Source organism: Entelurus aequoreus, linkage group LG22, assembly GCF_033978785.1.
Source record: "Entelurus aequoreus isolate RoL-2023_Sb linkage group LG22, RoL_Eaeq_v1.1, whole genome shotgun sequence".
Taxonomy (NCBI): Eukaryota; Metazoa; Chordata; class Actinopteri; order Syngnathiformes; family Syngnathidae; genus Entelurus; species Entelurus aequoreus.
The window spans coordinates 31,187,299-31,208,308 of NC_084752.1; the positions used below are offsets into that span (position 1 = coordinate 31,187,299).

The 21,010-nt window shown below is 41.0% G+C and overlaps 1 protein-coding gene across 1 annotated transcript; it reads right to left on the reverse strand.

Annotated features, from left to right (window-relative positions):
• Positions 1–2,009: 2,009 nt before the first annotated feature.
• On the reverse strand, positions 2,010–21,010 carry ubn1 (ubinuclein 1). Its single transcript, XM_062032883.1, has 13 exons — positions 20,609–21,010; positions 13,013–13,120; positions 12,830–12,922; positions 12,424–12,546; positions 8,292–8,389; positions 7,674–8,229; positions 7,507–7,577; positions 4,952–5,075; positions 4,761–4,885; positions 4,277–4,387; positions 4,060–4,203; positions 2,843–2,893; positions 2,010–2,770 (listed from the first exon to the last, which is right to left on the reverse strand). Exons 1-13 carry the CDS (start codon positions 20,840–20,842, stop codon positions 2,224–2,226), a joined length of 2,385 nt encoding a protein of 794 aa, XP_061888867.1. The 5' UTR covers positions 20,843–21,010; the 3' UTR covers positions 2,010–2,223.

A 21,010-nucleotide genomic window follows, 5' to 3' on the forward strand; every position in this document is an offset into this window, starting at 1 on the left:
TGACATCTGCTGGACATTAAAAATCCCTACAGGCAACATATGGACCGACTCAACTGACACTGATTTTATGACCTAGTATATACAATAATATAAACCAAGTCATTGTATTTCATTTAGGATTATTTCATATCTTCACTAAAATAAAAATATATTTTTATCTTTTTTAGATAGTCAATAAATAATGTGGACATGTATCATAACATGGAAATCTAAGAGAACGTGTTGTGAATGATGCTTGTGGACTGGGAATTTATTTATTTATTTTTTTACACATTTTTATTTAAAAAAAAAACAAAAAACAGTTTTTCCAACGTATTACATTTTAGACGATTTTTCTTCTTAGTTATTATTCCTCCTCTGTGCCGCTCACAGGGCACAGAGGAGGCGTCAGTGCGACATAGCTCGCATATCGGTCACATGACCGAAACAGCTAATGGTCGGTCACGTGACTTTCTAAAAGCGGTACGCGCACCAACACAGGGTTTTGCTCTAGGAGCTCGACGCATGCGCCGATGCATCGGTGTTGCCGGACCAATCACTACATTCTAACAACGTGCCGGCCCAGTCACAAGATATGTGCGGCTTCTGTATGAACACAAATGGGAATGCAACGCATACTTGATCAACAGCGATACAGGTCACACTGAGGGTGACTGTATAAACAACTTTAACTCTGTTACAAATATGCGCCACACTGTGAATCCACACCAAACAAGAATGACAAACACATTTTGGGAGAACATCCGCACCGTAACACAACATAAACACAACAGAACAAATACCCAGAACCCTTTGCAGCACTAACTCTTCCGGGACGCTACAATATACACCCCCGCTACCACCAAACCCCACCACCCCACCTTGTAGCGTTCCGGAAGAGTTAGTGCTGCAAAGGGTTCTGGGTATTTGTTCTGTTGTGTTTATGTTGTGTTATATGGTGCGGATGTTCTCCCGAAATGTGTTAGTCATTCTTGTTTGTTGTGGATTCACAGTGTGGCATATATTTTTAACAAAACTTAAAGTTGTTTATACGGCCACTCTGTGTAACCTGTATCGCTGTTGATCAAGTATGCTTTGCATTCACTTGTGTGTGCATGCAGAAGCCGCACATATGTGACTAGGCCAACACTTGTTAGACTGGGTGAAAAGCGGACGTGACGATATTTGGGAAGGGCACTGAAATTTGGGAGTGTCCCGGGAGGGTTGGCAAGTATGAGAATTAGCGGTGAATGCGGTGTTACCGAGGCACCGCCGCAGTATATAATCGGCGGGCCAGCTCTAGTGTTAATTTGATATCGCCATAAGGGCCAAGTGAAATTACACGGCGGGCCAAAATTGGCCCGCGGGCCAGAGTTTGACACCCATGGATTAGACAATGGTATACTGTTAACTGGAATGAAGAAGTCGAGCAACGAAAAGGAAGATACTTTCCCAATGAGTCATGCTGACAAGGTCATTATCTGGTCACAATGTGCTTTTCACAGTAATACTGCAGTTTGTAATAGACATATTAGGGTTGCACATCTCTCTCTGATAAAGGATTCGATATGCATCTAGATACACAGGTTACGATTCGATTCAAAAACAATGGCTTCAGGACAACTTTGTAAATGTCCTTTAGTGGCACAGCCACAGCCCAGACTTGAATCCATATCTGGAGAGATCTAAAAATGGATCCAACCTGATGGAGCTTGAGAGGTGCTGTAAAGCAGAATGGGTGAAAGTGCCCAAAGATAGGCGTGCCAAGCTTGTGGCATCGAATTCAAAAATACTTAAGCTGTAATTGCTGCCAAAGGTACATCAACAAATGTTGAGCAAAGCTCTATACTTACTGGATGCACTGTAAACATTGTTCGTATTTATGTTTAATTACTTAATGTACCCCGCCTTCCGCCCGATTGTAGCTGAGATAGGCTCCAGCGCCCCCCGTGACCCCAAAAGGGACAAGCGGTAGAAAATGGATGGATGGAATTGGAATTAAACAAATCTATTAAAAGAAACAGTGAATATAACATGCAATATATTTATTATTTCAAGAAAAACCACAATCTTATAGCTATGATTATTGGCTTAGTTAGCAATGCTCTGATGTAACAATTCCTCGACTGCAGCTACTGACCGTTCATCCCCATGGAAATAACATACAACTACAAGATAATTGAAGTTTTTACATTTCATCATATATATTTTATTGTATCTCGATGGACCTTTACCTGTCCGTGGTTATACACTGACATCATCCGAGCCAATCTGCGTTGCCGGCCGAACACTCCTGGTAGGCCCCATGAAGTTTTGCAGCAGCTGCGGCAGAACCACGTGACACAGGCCTCTTTCCGGAAAGTTGACAGGGCTGCACTGAGGAGGCGGCGGAGATAGCGGCGGACTGCCGTTCTCTGCGCTGATGCTCCAGTGCTGCAGGGAACGTTTGAACTTGGCCACGGCGGCCGCCAGGAGCTCCTGTGTGGGAACCAGGGGCTGCATGGGAGCCAGCGGCTGGTCAGTGAGGGCATTCAGTGGTGCAACTCTCAGCTGGCGTTCTTCAGTCTGCGGCGGCGATGAAGAATCTGAATCCAGGACGATCACTTCTGTATCGGACTCTATGTTCACGTAGGACACGTTTGAAGCTTCCACCATGGTTACGGAGGACGTACTTGAAGTTTCCACCACTTCATGAGCGTCATGAGGTTCCACTTTAACTGAGAACGGTCCAATGTATGGAGCACCGGTGATTGACAGCTGCTGCTTCTTCTCCGATTTCAGCCTCCTCATTCTGTTCACATGCAGAATTCTGCTTACTGAGCGTTTAAATAATGTGGATGGTAAATTAACTCTATGTACTCACGGGATTAAAGTCTGCAGGCCCAACAACTTCCTGCTTTCACTCATCAACACCCTGAAGGCACACAGGCATTTGAATGCAACACAGCAAAGTAGGTGTGCTTGAAGGCAATGCAGCAACGTAGGTGTGCTTGAAGGCAACGCAGCAATGTAGGTGGGCTTGAAGGCAACTCAGATGTGCTTGAATGCAACACAGCAATGTAGATGTACTTGAAGGCAACGCAGCAACATAGGTGTGCTTGAATGCAACGCAGATGTGCTTGAATGCAACGAAGCAATGTAGATAGACTTGAAGGCGACGCAGCAATATAGATGTGCTTGAATGCGACGCAGCAATGTCGATGGACTTGAATGCGACGCAGCAATGTCGATGAACTTGAATGCGACGCAGCAATGTCGATGGACTTGAACGCGACGCAGCAATGTCGATGGACTTGAACGCGACGCAGCAATGTCGATGGACTTGAACGCGACGCAGCCATGTCGATGGACTTGAACGCGACGCAGCCATGTCGATGGACTTGAACGCGACGCAGCCATGTCGATGGACTTGAACGCGACGCAGCCATGTCGATGGACTTGAACGCGACGCAGCAATGTCGATGGACTTGAACGCGACGCAGCAATGTCGATGGACTTGAACGCGACGCAGCAATGTCGATGGACTTGAACGCGACGCAGCAATGTCGATGGACTTGAACGCGACGCAGCAATGTCGATGGACTTGAACGCGACGCAGCAATGTCGATGGACTTGAACGCGACGCAGCAATGTCGATGGACTTGAACGCGACGCAGCAATGTCGATGGACTTGAACGCGACGCAGCAATGTCGATGGACTTGAACGCGACGCAGCAATGTCGATGGACTTGAACGCGACGCAGCAATGTCGATGTACTTGAACGCATTGCAGCAATGTCGATGTACTTGAACGCAATGCAGCAATGTCGATGTACCGTATTTTTCGGACTATAAGTCGCTCCGGAGTATACGTCGCATCGGCCGAAAACGCACAATAAAAAGGGAAAAAACATAAGTCGCACTGGAGTATAAGTCGCATTTTTGGGGGAAATTTATTTGATAAAATCCAACACCAAGAATAGACATTTGAAAGGCAATTTAAAATAAATCCAGAGTATATGTCGCAGCCCCGGCCAAACTATGAAAAAAACTGCGACTTATAATCCGAAAAATATGGTACTTGAATGCAACACCACATACCTAGACTGCATCCAGCCTTTAGGCCAAAGAGGTTTAATGTCGATGTCTAAAAAGGCCTTGAGGTAGTCCTCCAGCTGCTGGGTGCCTTCAGGTTTGCTTCTAAACACATTCAGTTTTTCCTTCAGCACACTGCACAGGCCCTCCCTGCAGGCGGAGCATCAGGCTAAATATTAAATAGAAAAAAACAAACAAATGCAACAACTGTTTACTTTCCCACCTGATCTCCTCGTTCCATTTGAACAACTTCTTAGGACCTCCTCCTCTTTTCGCCACTTTCTCCTCATTGTTCCCGTGGCTAAGTTTGACATCGTTGCCCTCCACAGCTGCCCTAAAAACAATTTAACCAGGTTTTATTAAATCTGTCTGTGTCAAAGGTAGGGGAGCAAAAGTACGCCATAATTACAGTGCGGCTCATTCCTTTATTTTTCAAAGGGGAACTGTATTTTTTGGGAATTTTGCCTATCATTAACAATTCTTATGTAAGACAAGAACACATTTTTTATACTTTCTAAATAGTAAATGTTATGTTAAAAATTGCAGCAATAAACACCAAAGTTATCGAAGTTCCTCAAACAGAAACAAGCATTTTAAAGTGTTTCGTGTAGGAACTTGGTAAGTCTGTGGCATACCAAAAAAATCAGACTACGAATACCTGACCTGTTATACCCCAGTCAGATGTAATTCAACATTTTGAATCGCACCTTAAGGTCTTAACTTGCTCATATTCCTGACAATGTTGATTGAAAGAAGCAATCTGCTCAAGCATGGCTCGCCCGATAGCATCCTTCAGTTTCTGCACGGGATCTTCCACATTGGAAATGTCCTCCTTGGGAAAAAAAGAAACTTGTCTATTTAACACGCTGATTTTGACAATAGTGTACATGCTACTCACTGCAAGTTTAAGTTTCTTGACACGTTTCAGGAGCGTCTCTCTGCTGCAGGGCAGGAAGGACGACAGGTGTGTGTACACTCTGGAGCGCAGTTGTCCGCCATGCTCACGACACTGACACTCAATACTGAAGATGAAGACAGTCAGCAAGAAAATACAGAATTTACTTTAGAGAAGGCCTATCATACAAAACCAACTTCTCTTACCTATTGGTACCTGTTTTTGTGTATTTGGGATCTGCATAAGTCCCAAAAATTTGAAATCAAACCATGGAGGCAGTGGAGATACTTATAAAAAGAAGTTGCTTTCCTTCATACTTGCTACAAACAAGCCGTTTGGAATTTGCCCAATTTGTGACATTCTTCCCATTAATGATGTCAGCGGATATATCCATATATGGTGAAGATGCACCCAAAGAGCTTTGCGAGAGTCTGCCGTTTTAGTCAATAAGTTTCCTATTTTTCTCTATCCTCTTGTTGGGGGGCAAACTGGCTCGTACATGCATCCTATCCTCCGCTGTTGCCCTTTCTAACCCAAAGTAGCGTAAAGTTCAAATTTAGATCTGTCTGTAGCCTTGGTATGGAAGCGCTAAAAACTAAAACATGGATGACGGTTAGTAGACGCAGTTAATGTGGAGCATACTTGCCAACCCTCCCGAATTTTCCGGGAGACTCCCGAATTTCAGTGCCTCTCCTGAAAATCTCCCGGGACAACCATTCTCCCGGATTTCTCCCGATTTACAGCCGGACCTGAGTGAGGACAGCCTGTCGTCACATCCGCTTTTCCTCCATATAAACAGCGTGACGGCCCAGTCACGTTATAACATTTACGGCTTTTGGAGCTCAGTGCGCAACTGCACACACAACAAGCAGACTATTATATATGTCTCCGTTATCCATAGGTTTATCTATAACCCATAAAGTAGGCAGGCACGGAGCTATTGCTCAGCGTGTGTTTATTACAGCCGGCACGTTAATACACTGACACACAACATCCGGATTCCCATCATGCATTGCTTCAAAACTACGGCAAGTAGTAATGTTAAAAAAACTTAAGAGACAAAGCAGAAGAACGAAGAAGAGACAGTCATGGCGACGAGTAAGAAGAAGAAGTATGCTTGCAAGTTCCAAAATGATTGGAAACAAGAATTTCCGTTCATCCAGGACAGCTCGAAGGGGAAGGGGTATGCTAGGGAGAGATGGAAGATTCCAGACTCTGGTGCATTTGATGAAGGCACTTTTGTGCGTGACACACAGCAATGCATCATCAGAGAGGGTGTTCAGCATGGTTAGAAAGATAGTGACAGAATAGAACGAGGATGGACAATTCAACCCTAAACACACTCCTTTCCTGCTCCTTCAAAGGCTGTGCTACTGGCGGCAAAGCATTGCACTTTCAAATACAACAATGAGTAGAGGAGTGTTATGTGTGTGTATGTGTAAATAAATGAACACTGAAATTCAAGTATTTCTTTTATTTCATATATATATAAGAAATACTTGAATTTCAGTGAATTCTAGCTATAAATATACTCCTCCCTCCTTAACCCCACCCCCCGGCCCACCCCGACCCCACCCACCTCAAGTTTGTGTAGTGACTTGTGCTGGTTAAAGCAACCAGCAACAGTGCACTTCATTGAGTTACATTGCGGACATGATGTGGTACACCTGGTCCTACATAAATTAAAAACGGCTGCCGCGGACAAGGATGTTTGGGTGAGTTTCTACCATATATGGATAATCCACTGACGTCACAGGTCAAAAAACATCACAAGTCAGGGCAAATTCCAAACAGACAGCTTGGCCGAAGTCTGATGTAAGGCAAGATTGTTTTATAAATATCTTCGCAATGTCATCACGGTTTGAGTTTACATTTTCGGGACTTAAGAAGATCCCAAAAGCACAACAGCAGGTACCAATAGGTAAGAAAAGTTGGTTTTGCTTAACACTCAAGTACTGGGTTTTTATAACATCGTGAAGGAAAAACCTCTTTCCCCATGGATATAGTACCGCTTCGGACCTGACCCTAGCTAAGAAAGAAAAACCCGCCCCCTGTATATGCCCACCTCTTCAGCTTTGTAAAAACAAAGGCTTGTTAAAAGCATGTTTAAAATAAAGCCTGGAGCTATACCAACTGAGTCAACTAAAGCCATGGGATGTGTATGTGACTGTTTATCTAGGCTAATCTAGCATGTGTTGCTGTTACAATGGGACTGTAATGTTGGTGCTGTAGTTTACATAGCCATGCTAATGTTGCTAACATTTGCATCCTTCTCCACTCATTGATCTATTACAAATGCCAAGTTAAGGCATTATGAAAAAAGTAGCCCTTTTTAAAGTCGGAGACAGTTAACATGAAAGCTATACAGAAACACCAGATGGTGTGTTCTTAGTAAGGCTTACTAAAAAGCACTACAATCCAGCAGCTTGGCTTGATTTTAAATTGCAATTACTACTATTTATTATTTTGTATTTTTTAAAATTTATTTATTTAAATAGCACATTATGTATGAACCTTTAACATTCTGATAAACATTGCTGTGTGCGCATAGGACTTACTCCAGCAGGACAGCGTTGACTTCTGGGGTGAAGAACTTGACTTTGGACTCTCCCTCCGAGGTCTTGGCCACCTGCACACACAAATGGCATGCATTCATATTGGAGCGGTTGGCAGAACATGCTATGACATCATCATCACGGCCATCGATAGCACAGGTGCACTTTACCAACATCAGTTTCTTGATGCTTTCCTTCAGGAGGGGCGGGAGTCCTTCAGGCATTGGGGCGCACTGTAGAGGCAGTGTTTGGCTCATCTTCCTGCTTGGAGGTGCATCAAAAGAGCATGCAGGCTGGTTTTGATCATCCATGTTGGGCTGCGTTGGAGGGTGTGCTTCTGCCAAAGACTGAGTTGTTGATTTTGGTGAAGACATCTCTTCGCCGACATCCAACAGACAGTCCAGATCTATGTCAAAGTCTACCGTGCTGGCGGCCTGGAGAAAGGCGTGCTCGTTGGTGGATCCGATCAAACTGAGCAGCGGATCGGTCAAGCCCAAGCCCCCACCTCCACCACCACCCGCGTCCGCCGGGCACAGAGGCATCACCGAGGTGTCCGGGAGGGCAGCGATTCGCTGACGAGCTCTCTCCATTTTCTGTCTTTCCTGCTCCTTTTCTCGCCGGAACTTTTTTAGCATGCTGGTGACGCTCAGCGTGCTGGCTACCTTTTTCTTTTTCTTCTTATTCATCAGCATCATCTCGCCACCTGCCACCGTCTCCGATGCTGCACTGAAAGAACATCAGGATTGTTAAATATGCCTCACATCAGGAAGAGCACAAGAAATTCTCACCTCGACTTTGCATCAGGATCCTTTTTGTCCTCGAAAACCTTTAGACAGCGTTTCTTCTTCGGGCTCGAGAAGTCCTGTCTCTCTTTAAGTTTACGTTTCTGGACATTAAAAAGGAGTGGTGTCACATGGCATAGCTTTTAAAGGATGAACATGCACATTTTGATCCATGTGTCCTTTTCTAACCACCGCTTTTCCTGGCACTGTCAGAGGCAGGATGCTGCTTGAAGGGATGGGTACCGTTCACATTTGAACCGATAAGGTACCTGGGAATGGATACCAGTACCCAATAGCACCAATTTTCTGTATTTTTGCGTGTGATAAACATTGTTTTTCATAACAAAATGTTTTATTGCAACATTTAAAATGAGCTAATTATGATAACTGCTGTCTAGTTATATCTTATTTTATGATCACATTTGCAATTGCAAGTCCAATATGTTAGATGGCAGTAGTGTATAGTTTATGGCAGGGGTGCTCACACTTTTTCTGCAGGCCAGCAACTTTTCAATTGATCAAGTCGTGGTGATCTACCTCATTCATATATATAATTTATATTTACTTATTTATGAAATATATGTTTTTGTTAACAAGTTAAAGGTGTTTAAAGATCACGCAAGCATGTTTAACACATATAGTTAATATTGTTAACAAGTTAAAGGTGTTTAAAGATCATGCAAGCATGTTTAACACATAGTTAATATTGTTAACAAGTTAAAGGTGTTTAATGATAATACAAGCATGTTTAACACAGTTAATATTGTTAATAAGTTAAAGGTGTTTAAAGATAATACAAGCATGTTTAACACATAGTTAATATTGTTAACAAGTTAAAGGTGTTTAAAGATAATACAAGCATGTTTAACACATATAGTTAATATTGTTAACAAGTTAAAGGTGTTTAAAGATAATGCAAGAATGTTTAACACATATAGATTCTTTTCTTTCATGAAGACAAGAATATAAGTTGGTGTATTACCTGATTCTGATGACTTGCATTGATAGGAATCAGACAGTGGTGCTGATAACGTCCGCATTTTCAAATGGAGGAGAAAAAAAAAGTCCTCCTTTCTGTCCAATACCACATGAAAGTGGTTGGTTTTTGGCATCTTATTTGTCCAGCTTCCGTACTCCTTTGTATACACTTTACAAGAAATACATTGGCGGCAAACTCCGTAGCTTGCTAGCTTGTGCACGCCAGCTTTCTGAGACTCTTATTTTGTTAGTGCAGGCAGGATGAAGCAGCGCTTTTATTGTGCAACTGTGCAGTCGGTCTTTGGAGTTTTGACGACAGGTACGGCGCCAGAGTCTGTTGAAATAAAAAGTGTTTCTTGCCTTCCTGTCTGTAATTTTTTCTTAATAATGAGCTGGCAGCAGCCAGCGTCATCTCAGAAGACCCTCGGGTGCCGTGAATGTCAATCAAGTGACGTCATAGTTAAGATTTATGATCGCTCATTTAAGGACTATTTTTTTAATGCCTGGCTGGCGATCGACTGACACACCCTCCGTGATCGACCGGTAGCTCGCGATCGACGTAATGAGCACCCCTGGTTTATGGTGTGTTGGTCATTTCATTATTTACTGTCTGTCTACAAAGTGTTAAAGTATTGTACTTATTTATTACGTGCCCGCTGCATCTTAGTTGTAGTTTATAAAAAAATGTGAAGGTGTTGAAAATAAATGTAAAATCGCGAATGCTAATCAGTAGCATGTCAATAGCAAAGCCAGTGTATATTAGCATCAAGCTAGTTCATTGTGTACAGGTGGAGATTATTTACTTACACTGGAGCGTTTAAGTCCAATTATTTGTTGGTATTGAAAATTGCAACATTGCCTAGAGCAGGGGTGTCAAACATAGGGCCCACAGCCCACAAGATCAGTTTGCTAAATATAAAAATTAGCTGCATTTTATTAATGAAAAAAACTGTGGTTCTAAATGTGTCCACTGGATGTTGCCATAGCAATTCAAGTGTAACCCACGTCACACATGATAGTGTTTAAAGACGACGTGTCAGCTGACTTTAAATGCTCTCTGGATTGGCTGCCGCTACTCCAATCAGCGCAGGTGCAAGCAATCAGCCGTTCCTGATGTGGCTTGCAGCAGAAGGCGGCAGTATTGACGCACAGTACCTTCTTTTATTGTAAATTATCCACTCAAAGGATAAAATAACGAAACGGTAAGATGCAAAGACTTAAGTCAACTTGATCATCATTTTAGTTAGAGTTCCATGCAGCGTTTGCAATTGGTTGAATGCACGATGTGCACCCTGAACTCCATTGTAAAAATGTGTGTTTGTTCTATTTTATTTCATGCTCTATGTTCATATTGGTTAAATTTGTATGGTAGTTATATTAGCTTGATATTGGCTACGTTGTCATTTTGATAATAGTTTTACTTATATTATAATTGTAATATTTGAATGATAAATGTGTAGTGGCAGTTGCAGATTTCACCAGTGTGGCGGTTTGAGGACACTCGATTGCTTTTGTTTTTAATGGTGAACTGTCAACATGAGAATCCTTGAAACTACACCAGTTTTTTCCTCAGAATTTTCCACTAACTTGGAAGTGTTTTGACAAGATGTTTGTAATATGTACATTTTCAGAATATGCTTGTTTTATTTTTGGCTAAAGTAAGACAGAAAACAATCTGAAGTCGTCTTTATTTTTAAGTTTTAATGCCATGATTTTACCAGTCCGGCCCGCCTTGGAATAGATTTTCCTCCATGCAGCTCCTGAGCTAAAATGAGTTTGACACCCTTGACCTAGAGGTAGATTGGCAGAGTCCGCTCTCAGTGTTGCTGGAGTTATCGCCAACGTGTCATCATGCACATCCCATGTACCGAAACATGGCACGTTAGATTTTGCATGGATCGGTGACCATCACGACTGTCAGGATTTAGTCAGTGCCAAAAAGGTACCGGATTCAGTGCCCTTCACTAGCTTTAGTGAAACATTAGCATCATGTAGCAGTATTGTGAAGGGTTCAACAAGAAATACAAACATAAAACAATCTCTTACTGTACAATGTCTGCTTTCACTGTGAGGCCTACTGATGGGAGGTTCATATCTTCCCATTAAGAGTAAAAAAGTATAACCTTTAAGGGTTTAAAAAAACTAAAATTTTTTGTGTCTTTGTCCCCGGGTCGAAGTTGAATGTCAAAGATGACCAACTTCTCGGTTTATGGCCACAACCTTCTAATATACAGGTAAAAGGCATGATTTATAATAATATAAAATGTACTTTCACCAGCTCAGACAAGATGCCGCAGCAGCAGCTAGCTGGCTTAATACGTCAATATAGCATCATAAGCTAATTAGCGCTCTGTGATCAATGCGCCATTACATTTAGTTTGTCTGTGCGAGTGCTTATAATAACTATCGCTAATACTTGGTTAATAATATTCAGGTCACAAGATGTAAGTGGAGTATGGTTGATGATTTTTTTATGTTTATTAAGAGGGCATTATGGGCGATTTGGTGTAATCCCATTAACTGCATTGATGACCACCAATTAGAATTCATAAAAATAAAAAAACACGTGTTCTTGTCTTATGATTATGAATGATAGGCAAAATTTAAAAAAAGTGCTGTTGCCCTTTAATACTGATGTATATTTTGATATTTAGGCGCTAACAAGTAAACAGGAATGTGTGTATCGCAAAATATGTGTTATGTATTTTATTGTGCATATGTGTTCTTTCACACGAGTATAAGCTTTATTTCGTGGGGCACCAAGGGGTGTCGCTAATCCCCTTGTCTGGAAAACTGACCTCTGTGCCTTGTCAAAGAGGGTGCAGAGATAAATGCAACAGACACTGTAGATGTAACGCAAATGTACATTTCTGCCACCTACAGGGCAAGAATGGAACAGTCCAGACCCCCCCCAAACATACAATTAACGAGTATGAAAAGTCCATCCATCCATTCTCTACCGCCTGTCCCTTTCGGGGTTGCGGGTGGTGCTGGAGCCTATTTCAGCTGCATTCGGGCGGAAGGCGGGGTACACCCTGGACAAGTGTTTTGCCATATCTCCATATTGTCCAAACTTTCCAGAGGGTATTTGCTTGGCATTTAACATAACATGGGAAAAAAGGTGCGTGACTTGTCATAAAAAGATTGATTTGTTGCTTACTTTGGAGGTGTCAGGGGTTTTCTCGTTGTCCGTGTCAGAAGCCTCGCGGAAATGAAGCACGCCGGAGTTGACGTAGAAGCCTCCAAATTTGGTGGTGATAGAGGCTGGCACAAACTCATCATACTACATAAAAAAAACTACTTGTAATTAATTTAATTATTACTAGCTTTGATTTAATTTAACAGACTTGACATATTGTGCCATGTTTTTCGAACTGGAAAGCCAAAAAACTGAAAGGGTTGCTTTGAACCTAACAGTACATCCTTTGTAGTGAAATGACAAATTGTGTTAGAATACATTGCAAGTGGTCACATGACTGGTTTATAGCTTATGATGACATAAAAGATGTACATTGGTGTACCTAATATAGTGGTCAGTGAGAATACTCATTAGGAAGTATACTCACAGCCTCAGAGTTGTCGATGAAGGAGTCTTCATCATCATATCCGTAGCCGATATCAATCAAGTCTTGAACGCGATCCTGCTTTCTCTTGACTGCCTGCAAAGAGGCAGCGAGGAGAGTTATTTCACACCAAAGTTTCATTTAGCCCAAAAACTGTTCATTTCATAACACTAAATATAAACTCACATATTTTTCTTCCATCTTTCTAGCAATGTCAGCCAACTGGTCCTTCTCCCTCTGCTCCTCCTCTTCGAACGTGGACCTCGATTGGACTTCATCTTTGTTGTGGCTCTTCTAAAAATGTTACACTAAGGCCTGTCATGTTTTCATACTTGACACGCTTACAAAACTGAATCAAAACTTAATGGAAAGCCATCAATAAAAACCCAGAATGATATATTCTCATATTTGGGGCGGGATTAGTATTAGTCAAACACAGGCAAGTACTTGAGACCCCAAAATGTCTCATTAAAAAAACTAAGTTTTCTTTCTATTTAAAACATTATTTGTCATCATAATACATCAAAATGCTTAATCTTAACCGTTTGGCATCCCGCCTCTCCCTTCTCATGCATGGGAATGCATACGCACAGACTTTATTCCGAAAGGAACACCAAAACATTTTTTTTTTTAAACAATGTGCTGATCTTTTGCCCAATTTTCATGAAAAATGTATGTGATCCACCATTGTCGATTAATGCCTTTTAATGTTGATCAAAAATGGCAACCCTTTCTAGCTGACAAGCAGCTAGCAGCCAATTATGTGTCTCCATACATAGTGTGGAGCCTCTTCCCTACACTAATAACCTCCATTGCGGCAAATAAACTGCATTTTCTTGGCATCTTAACTAGGTCGTATAATGATGTTTTCTACTTTTAAAAAACTTCCCTGTGGTCTACATAACATGTAATGGTGGTTATTTGGTCAAAATGTTGCATAGATTATGTTTTACAGACCATCTTCAAGCCACTTTCTGACCGTCTCTTCAGGATGCGCCGTTTTGTGGGCGGTCTTTTTTTACCTGCCTCCACTTCGACTGTCTTCTCCCTGTCAGCCATGTTGTCGTTTTTAGCGCTTCCATATGGAGTCTACTGACAAATATAAGTTAGAACTATACGCTACTTTGTATTAGAAATGGCAACAGCGGAGGATGCATGTGCAAGTACAAGCCAGTCTGCCCCACAACAAGAGGATAGAGAAAAAGAAGGAACCTATTGACGACAATGGCTGACTTGCGCAAAGGTCTTCAGGTAAATCTGTTCCATATATGGACATATCCACTGATATCACATATAGGGGAACTCTTCACAAACTGGGCAAATTCCAAACGGCTCGAAAATATCTCCACAATTTTCCAATTTTTGAGACTTAATCAGATCGCAAACACACAAAACCAGGTACCAAAAGGTAAGAAAAATTGGTTTGTGTAGTAGGTCCCTTTTAGGTATTATCACTGGAAGACCCTGATAAACATTTTTACAAACTGAGAAAAAGCCAGGAGCAAGCGTGCTAACTAAGCTAACCTAGCTTGAAACAGAAGAAATAAGTGGTTAGTAAAGTTTAAAAAGAGAAGATGGAACAACTTTGCAGCAGAATGCAGCAGGTATTAACATAAATGAACAAGTAGAAGAATAAGAGTTAGAAGTGGTGCGTCGTCATTGTCGCAGTCCAGACACGACACGTGAGGTCGGATCGATCCATAAATTCATGGTGTCGATCGATATTATGGGTAGTATCAGTGCATAATCGATACTACAGTGATCAGGTCTATACTTTTATTTTCTCAAAATCATTGTGTTTTTGTTAATATTTACAACTCAAGGAATAATTCCCTGGACAAAGAAAAACACTGATTTAAATGAGTAGTAGATAGTTTTTTTGTTTGTTTAGTTGTGTACGATTGACTGTTTTAAATTAAAAAAAATGTACGAAGCAATTGTGAAAAAAGAAACTGGTTTAAATATTGGTTGATTTTGTTACACTGTCAATAGCACTCATTATACATCAACTGAAAAATGCACAGTCCATACTTGTGGTCAGTGTTGGTACTGGCTGATCAGTATTGGCAGCAAAACAACCTTGATTGGAACATGCCTAACGAGGTGACACCCAAGTGGGGCAGAGAAGAGGAGAAGGCAAGAATAAAGCAAACTGTTTTTATAAAAACTACCCAGGTGTCTAATAAGATGTAGTGCAAATTTGGTATGTAGGAACTTGGGAGCCGGGCCTCCTCAGGCAGATTTTTATTTTGAGGCCTGCGCCCCATTACATTTATTCAAGCCTTTTTTATTAATGTAAAACATTTTTTTATACTTTTTAAATCAAACTTGAATTAAATTTTACGCATGTGTTCAACTAAAACGAATTAATGGGACGTACATTGTTAAATAATAAATTTTTACTGCAATATAACCGATTTTACATAATTAAAACACATTTTCAAAGCTTAACCTATTGTTACTATAACAATCTACAAGGTTAATGTAGGTTGCTTCTCTTTCTTCCCCTCCATTTTTCTGCATTCTTTCGTATCTCAAGTTATCATTACGTATATGTATTGTTGCATTTGGACAATTATATTGTTGATAATAAAGGTAAAGTATTGATATTGTTTATTATCAATAGCACTATTTCTATTGGTATTCATATTGCTCCATTTTTAGTGTAATAATGCTCATTGTCATTTCTGTATTATTTTTTATTTTCGCTAACTGCTTATTTGCCATTACTTTTACCATCATATTTGTACATGTCGTATTTGCTGATGTTGCTCTGTTGTTGTTGTTGTGTTTGCTGTTGTTGTTTTTGTCTCTCTGTCTAATCCCCCTCTTGTCCCCACAATTCCCCCCTCCGTTTTCCTTTTTTTCTCTTTCTATCCCCTCCTGCTCCGGCCAGGCTGCTCCAAATGATAATATAAATACATTTAATAAAGTCAAAATTAGGGCTGCAACAACTAATCGATTAAAATCGATTTTAAAAATAGTTGCCGATTAATTTAGTCATCGATTCGTTGGATCTATGCTATGCGCATGCACAGAGGCTTTAAAAAAAAAAAAAAAAAAAAATATATATATTTTTTTTAAATAAACCTTTATTTATAAACTGCAACATGTACAAACAGCTGAGAAACAATAATCAAAATAAGTATGGTGCCAGTATGCTGGTTTTTTTCCAATAAAATACTGGAAAGGATAGAAATGTAGCTGGTCTCTTTTATCCGATTATTAATCGATTAATCGAAATAATAATCGACAGATTAATCGATTATCAAATTAATCGTTAGTTGCAGCCCTAGTCAAAATACAAATAAGGCAACAAGAGAAGTATCCTACACTTCCCTTTTGTAAAGTAAATCTGAACAGCCAATATGGGCATCTACATCTACTATATGATTTGCTTGAGAAGCTGGGCAGGACATTAGAAAAAAAAAAAAAAAAAAAAAAAAAAAAAAAAAAATAACATTTTCATATCTTTTGCTTACACGACTAGTACTAACAGCACACCACAAGGGATTAAGTGAATATCTGGGGGACTTGGAAATTGTATACTTATCATTGACAGAGCAGGAAGAGGCTAGGAATCGGGTTTGAGGTAGTAAGATTTCATATGAAGAGACCTGCCTTTCATTAAATTACATTTTACATGTGCTTATTCTCACTAAACTGTACCCTCCACTGATTCCAGGACAAATACTGTATGTATTCATTGCTAATTTTGGGTTTTTTGATTTACTTTTGTAGCTGTATGTACAAATGGCGCCGCTGAAGTGGCAGTTGGTTGCATCAGATCTGTGCTTTTTTGATGTCTTCCTTTTTTTTTTTTCTCACCTTTTTTGGGAGGACTTCCTGTATCTGCACTGCAACCCCAGAATTGCCTAATTGTGAGGTAAATAAAGTATCAGGACTCCTATCCAAAAACTACATTAAATATGGCAGTAAAAAGACGCTCGGATCACAGCTGACTCTTCTCACCCTGGTCACAAATTATTCTCCCCTGTCCTCTCAAGCAGGAGACTACGGTCCATCCAGACCCACACCTCCCGCCACCGGAACAGTTTTATGAACAATAACAAGATCTGATAGCTCAGTTACAGCTCATTTTATTACCTATTCTGGGTTATGTGTTTTATGTTGCACGATTGCACCAACAAAAATTCCTAGTTTGTGAACCCGTTCTCAAACAATGGCAATAAAACACTATTCTGATTTAGTCAAAAGGAGGCAAGAAAAAAGGTCTGTAAAACAAAGTGGCGGGCCGTCCGTTTCTCATTTAGGCCTTCAGTGATGTCCTACTTAGTCCGACTTCACCTCATTTATGTCACCACAAGGACACGGCAGGAGATACTCTACAGAAACACACTTGCACTCTACTGTGCATTGAAGCCCATCAACAGTGTAAAAAAGGGTCTATTATTTTGCGCATTTAACATTCAATAAACCCGCTTCAGCAATTAAAACATATCTTACGTGCTACTGTCAAAATTTATAAAGAATTGTATAAAACAAATGAAACATGAAAATAAAGAAAGAAAATATTTGAACTCACAATTTGTAGCACCCATCCGACGCCGTATAAGCCAGTGTGAAAGTGGCGGGCAAACCATTTCACGCTGGTGTTGTGAAAAAAATAAATACAAATAAAATCTGACTGGAGCCGCAAAAAATGTAAAGCCTTATATCAGTGTTAAAATGAAGGCAACACATGATGCAAGTGTCTATATTAGCTATAGTAGCCTACTATCAAAATGACTGTCGCAGGCTGATGCAAATTCCTTTGTTGACAGAAATGTAATATTTATTCTACACATTTTTACAACATTGGAAAACATTCCTAAAACGGAGGCTTTTCAGGGGCGGTGATAACTCCTGACGTGCGCCAAATACTCTCATCAGTAAAGCATATTTAATATAAACAGTGGGATTTCTAACAATTAGGAAGGTTTGTGTCATGTTTGTCCTCCTACAGAAATCATACTAAAACCAAATAAAAAAATGTTCCCCTCATCTTTTTCCGTTTTCATACATTTTAGAAAAAGCTCCAGGGAGCCATTATAGGGCAGTGGTGTCAAACTCGTTTTAGATCGGGGGGCCACATGGAGAAAAATCTACTCCGAAGTGGGCCGGACTGGTAAAATCACGGCATGATATCTTAAAAATAAATACAACTTCAGATTGTTTTGTTTTTTGAAAAATTGAACAAGCACATTCTGAAAATGTACAAATCATAATGTTTTTTTTTTTAGACTTACATGTTGCGGTTGATAGTATTCTCTCTTTATTTGTCGTTATTTATACTTTCTGTATAAATGTGATAATGTTCATCAGTCAACTCATTGGTGTTCATTTTCAATCCATCAAGATAAAAAAGAAATGTCAAAATCAAATTACAGGATGTTATTTAAGTAGTTTGATCAATTTCCTCGACTGTTACACTAACATATGGTTTATTTTTTTAATTTTTTTTACATATGTAGCATCATCTACAACAGGAGTCTCAAACTCAATTTACCTGGGGGCCACTGGATGCAGAAATTGGGTGAGGCTGGGTCGCAAGAAAAGATTTCTTACAAAAAATCTAACATGCACTTTTTAATGAATTCACCTTCTTTGAATGGCTTTCCCGCCCTAGCAACCATCTCACTCACCATGTAGCTAGCTTTGACTTCTGCATCGCTCTTTCCGTTTGCTTTCTTGAAGAAATCTTGTTGCCTAAGTAGACTGGTTTTAAAATTTGCAACCCGGTTCACTCTCTCATCTCCCTGGTATTTTGCATACTCCTCAGCATGTCTAGTTGTATAATGACGTTTCAAATTGTATTCCTTGTGCACCGCAACTTTATCTGTGCAAATAAGACACGTCGGGGTGCCCCTGTGCTCAACAAAGAAATAATGCATCTCCCACTTTTCCTGGAATTGTCTTTGCTTATCACTAACCTTTCTCTTCACTGCAGGCTTTGAAAAAGACAAGTTTGGGGTTGTGGAATATATTTGTATTCAGCCGACGCACGGAAAATAATGTTATTTCCGCAATGTGTGTTGTTCTGCTTTTCCTCCCTACAGCAACACGGCGGTCGGCGGAAAGTACCGGGATCGTGTGGGGGAAGACGGAAAAGTTAGGGTTGCAAAGGATTCTGGGTATTTGTTCTGCTGTGTTTATGTTGTGTTACGGTGCGGATGTCCTCCCGAAATGTGTTTGTCATTCTTGTTTGGTGTGGGTTCACAGTGTGGCACATATTAGTAAGAGCGTTAAAGTTGTTTATACGAACACCCTCAGTGTGACCTGTATGGCTGTTGACCAAGTATGCATTGCAGTCACATACATGTGTGTGTCTGCAGAAGCCGCATGCAACATGTGACTGGGCCGGCACGCTGTTTGTATGGAGAAAAAGACGATGACAGGTTGTAGGGGACTCTAAAGGCAGCGCCATCATGGCACGCCCTCAATATTGTCGAGTTCCATATACCACACTGTGATTGGTAGATTCCTTCAGCTTCATTTAAAACTCACGGGCCGCACTAACATCGAACTTTCATATTAACACGCGAAGTCCCAGAGAAGGGTCAATTGACATTTTTACCTAGAAAACACACAAGAGGGTCATTTGACCCCTAGTCCCCCCTGTGGACACTCCTTTTGTTATGAAAATGTGGCTGTTAGTGGCACACGGCAGGGGGCCACTTGAGCCTGTGTGGGGGAGGGGACCTTACAGCTCAAGCTTTAGTTCTGAGGTAGGTTGTGTGTGTTTTTGCAAGGATCAACAGAATGAAGGGATCAACACTCTGACATTTATTGTTAAAAAAAATACAAAACAAAACATATTTACAAAGAATGAAAAAGCAACTGTTTTCCCAGTTTTGGTGTGGAGGGTTGTTGCAGAAGCAATTGTTATTTTTGTGTGCCAAAAATAGTTTAAAAAAAAAAATTTACAAAGAAAAAAGCATATTTACAAAGAATGAAAAACCATGTCCATGTAAACGTGACTGACATACATTTGAGCAGTCACTCACAATCCTGGCACTGCCATTGCTCCTTTCGGCATTTCCCACATGTATAATTTTTCTGTCTACCTAGACAAACTGCCCCTAACAGCCTCATTACCATAACAAAATGAGTGATTAGTGTATTCGGGAAAAGCGTCGGGCCAAATGACCCCTCTCTGGGTCTTCTAGGTAGACAGAAAAATGCTGGGACTTCTAGTGTTAAGGTGGGGGCCGCAAAATAACGTCTCGCGGGCCGCGATTGGCCAGCGGGCCGCGTGTCTGAGACCGCTGATCTACAAAGATACAAAGAATTGCTATTGCGACATCTAGCGGACATTTAGAACAGCAGTTTCTTTCATTCAAAAATTTCGACCCATTTTTATACTCAGCAAACTCATCCCGCGGGCCGGATAAAACCTGTTCGCGGGCCTGATCTTTACGTTTGACACCCCTGCACTAGGGCTTGTGGCTCAAAAGCCGCGCATTGCCGACCCCCCGCCCCAAACGACTAAATACGCCCCTGCCTCATGAAACCCATGTCCTCTGCAGTGGACATATGTTTTTGGTCAATATATTTTGTATATTATATAATATATATATATATATATTATATAATATTTTGTATAATGTCCAATAAATAGGAGGCTGGTTCACAGGATTAAAAAAACTAATCATGTGACATAAACATTAACATGTAAAAAGTAAAGTCATGAACTTTTTCAGTTGTTTTAACATTTTAACTAGAATAAAAAAAAAAAACCAGGCAGAACGCAATTTAAAGAAAGAATGAGCCGGACTGTACCTTGTTCTCCAGCAGCTGAGCGTAGCTAAACTCGGGGAAGCTGCGGTCATCAGGCTCGAACAAGCCGACGACGAGCCGGGTCGAGCCCGCGTCCACCTCCGACGAAGGTCCGGCACCGGAAACGATGTCTTCTTTCCCGACCCGCAGCGCCAGCTGCTGGGTCGCGGTGCTAATGTCCGCCGAGTGAACTTGACATGTCAAAGACGTCAGCTGGACGCGGCGAGGCTGGGCCATCTCGCTCGGAAACAGGAGGACACCATGTGACTTCAATTAGACGCTAAATGGACACAGGTGTCGGCGGAAGTGACGTAATCGCCCGCCAAAACATGATTGACATGACATTCCACCGTAGCGTGTGTCGTTCAGTCATGTGCTGGCTTCATTTAGTAGGACTTCCCTTCC

What these genes read in the sequence shown, in the direction of transcription:
- ubn1 (XM_062032883.1), bottom strand. Translation starts at nt 20,842, where the DNA reads ATGGCCCAGCCTCGCCGCGTCCAGCTGACGTCTTTGACATGTCAAGTT. An exon ending in CTCAGCTGCTGGAGAACAAG is followed by an intron (nt 13,121 to 20,608) that starts GTACAGTCCGGC and finishes TAACATTTTTAG; the next exon opens with AAGAGCCACAACAAAGATGA. An exon ending in AAATGGAACGAGGAGATCAG is followed by an intron (nt 4,204 to 4,276) that starts GTGGGAAAGTAA and finishes CTCCGCCTGCAG; the next exon opens with GGAGGGCCTGTGCAGTGTGC.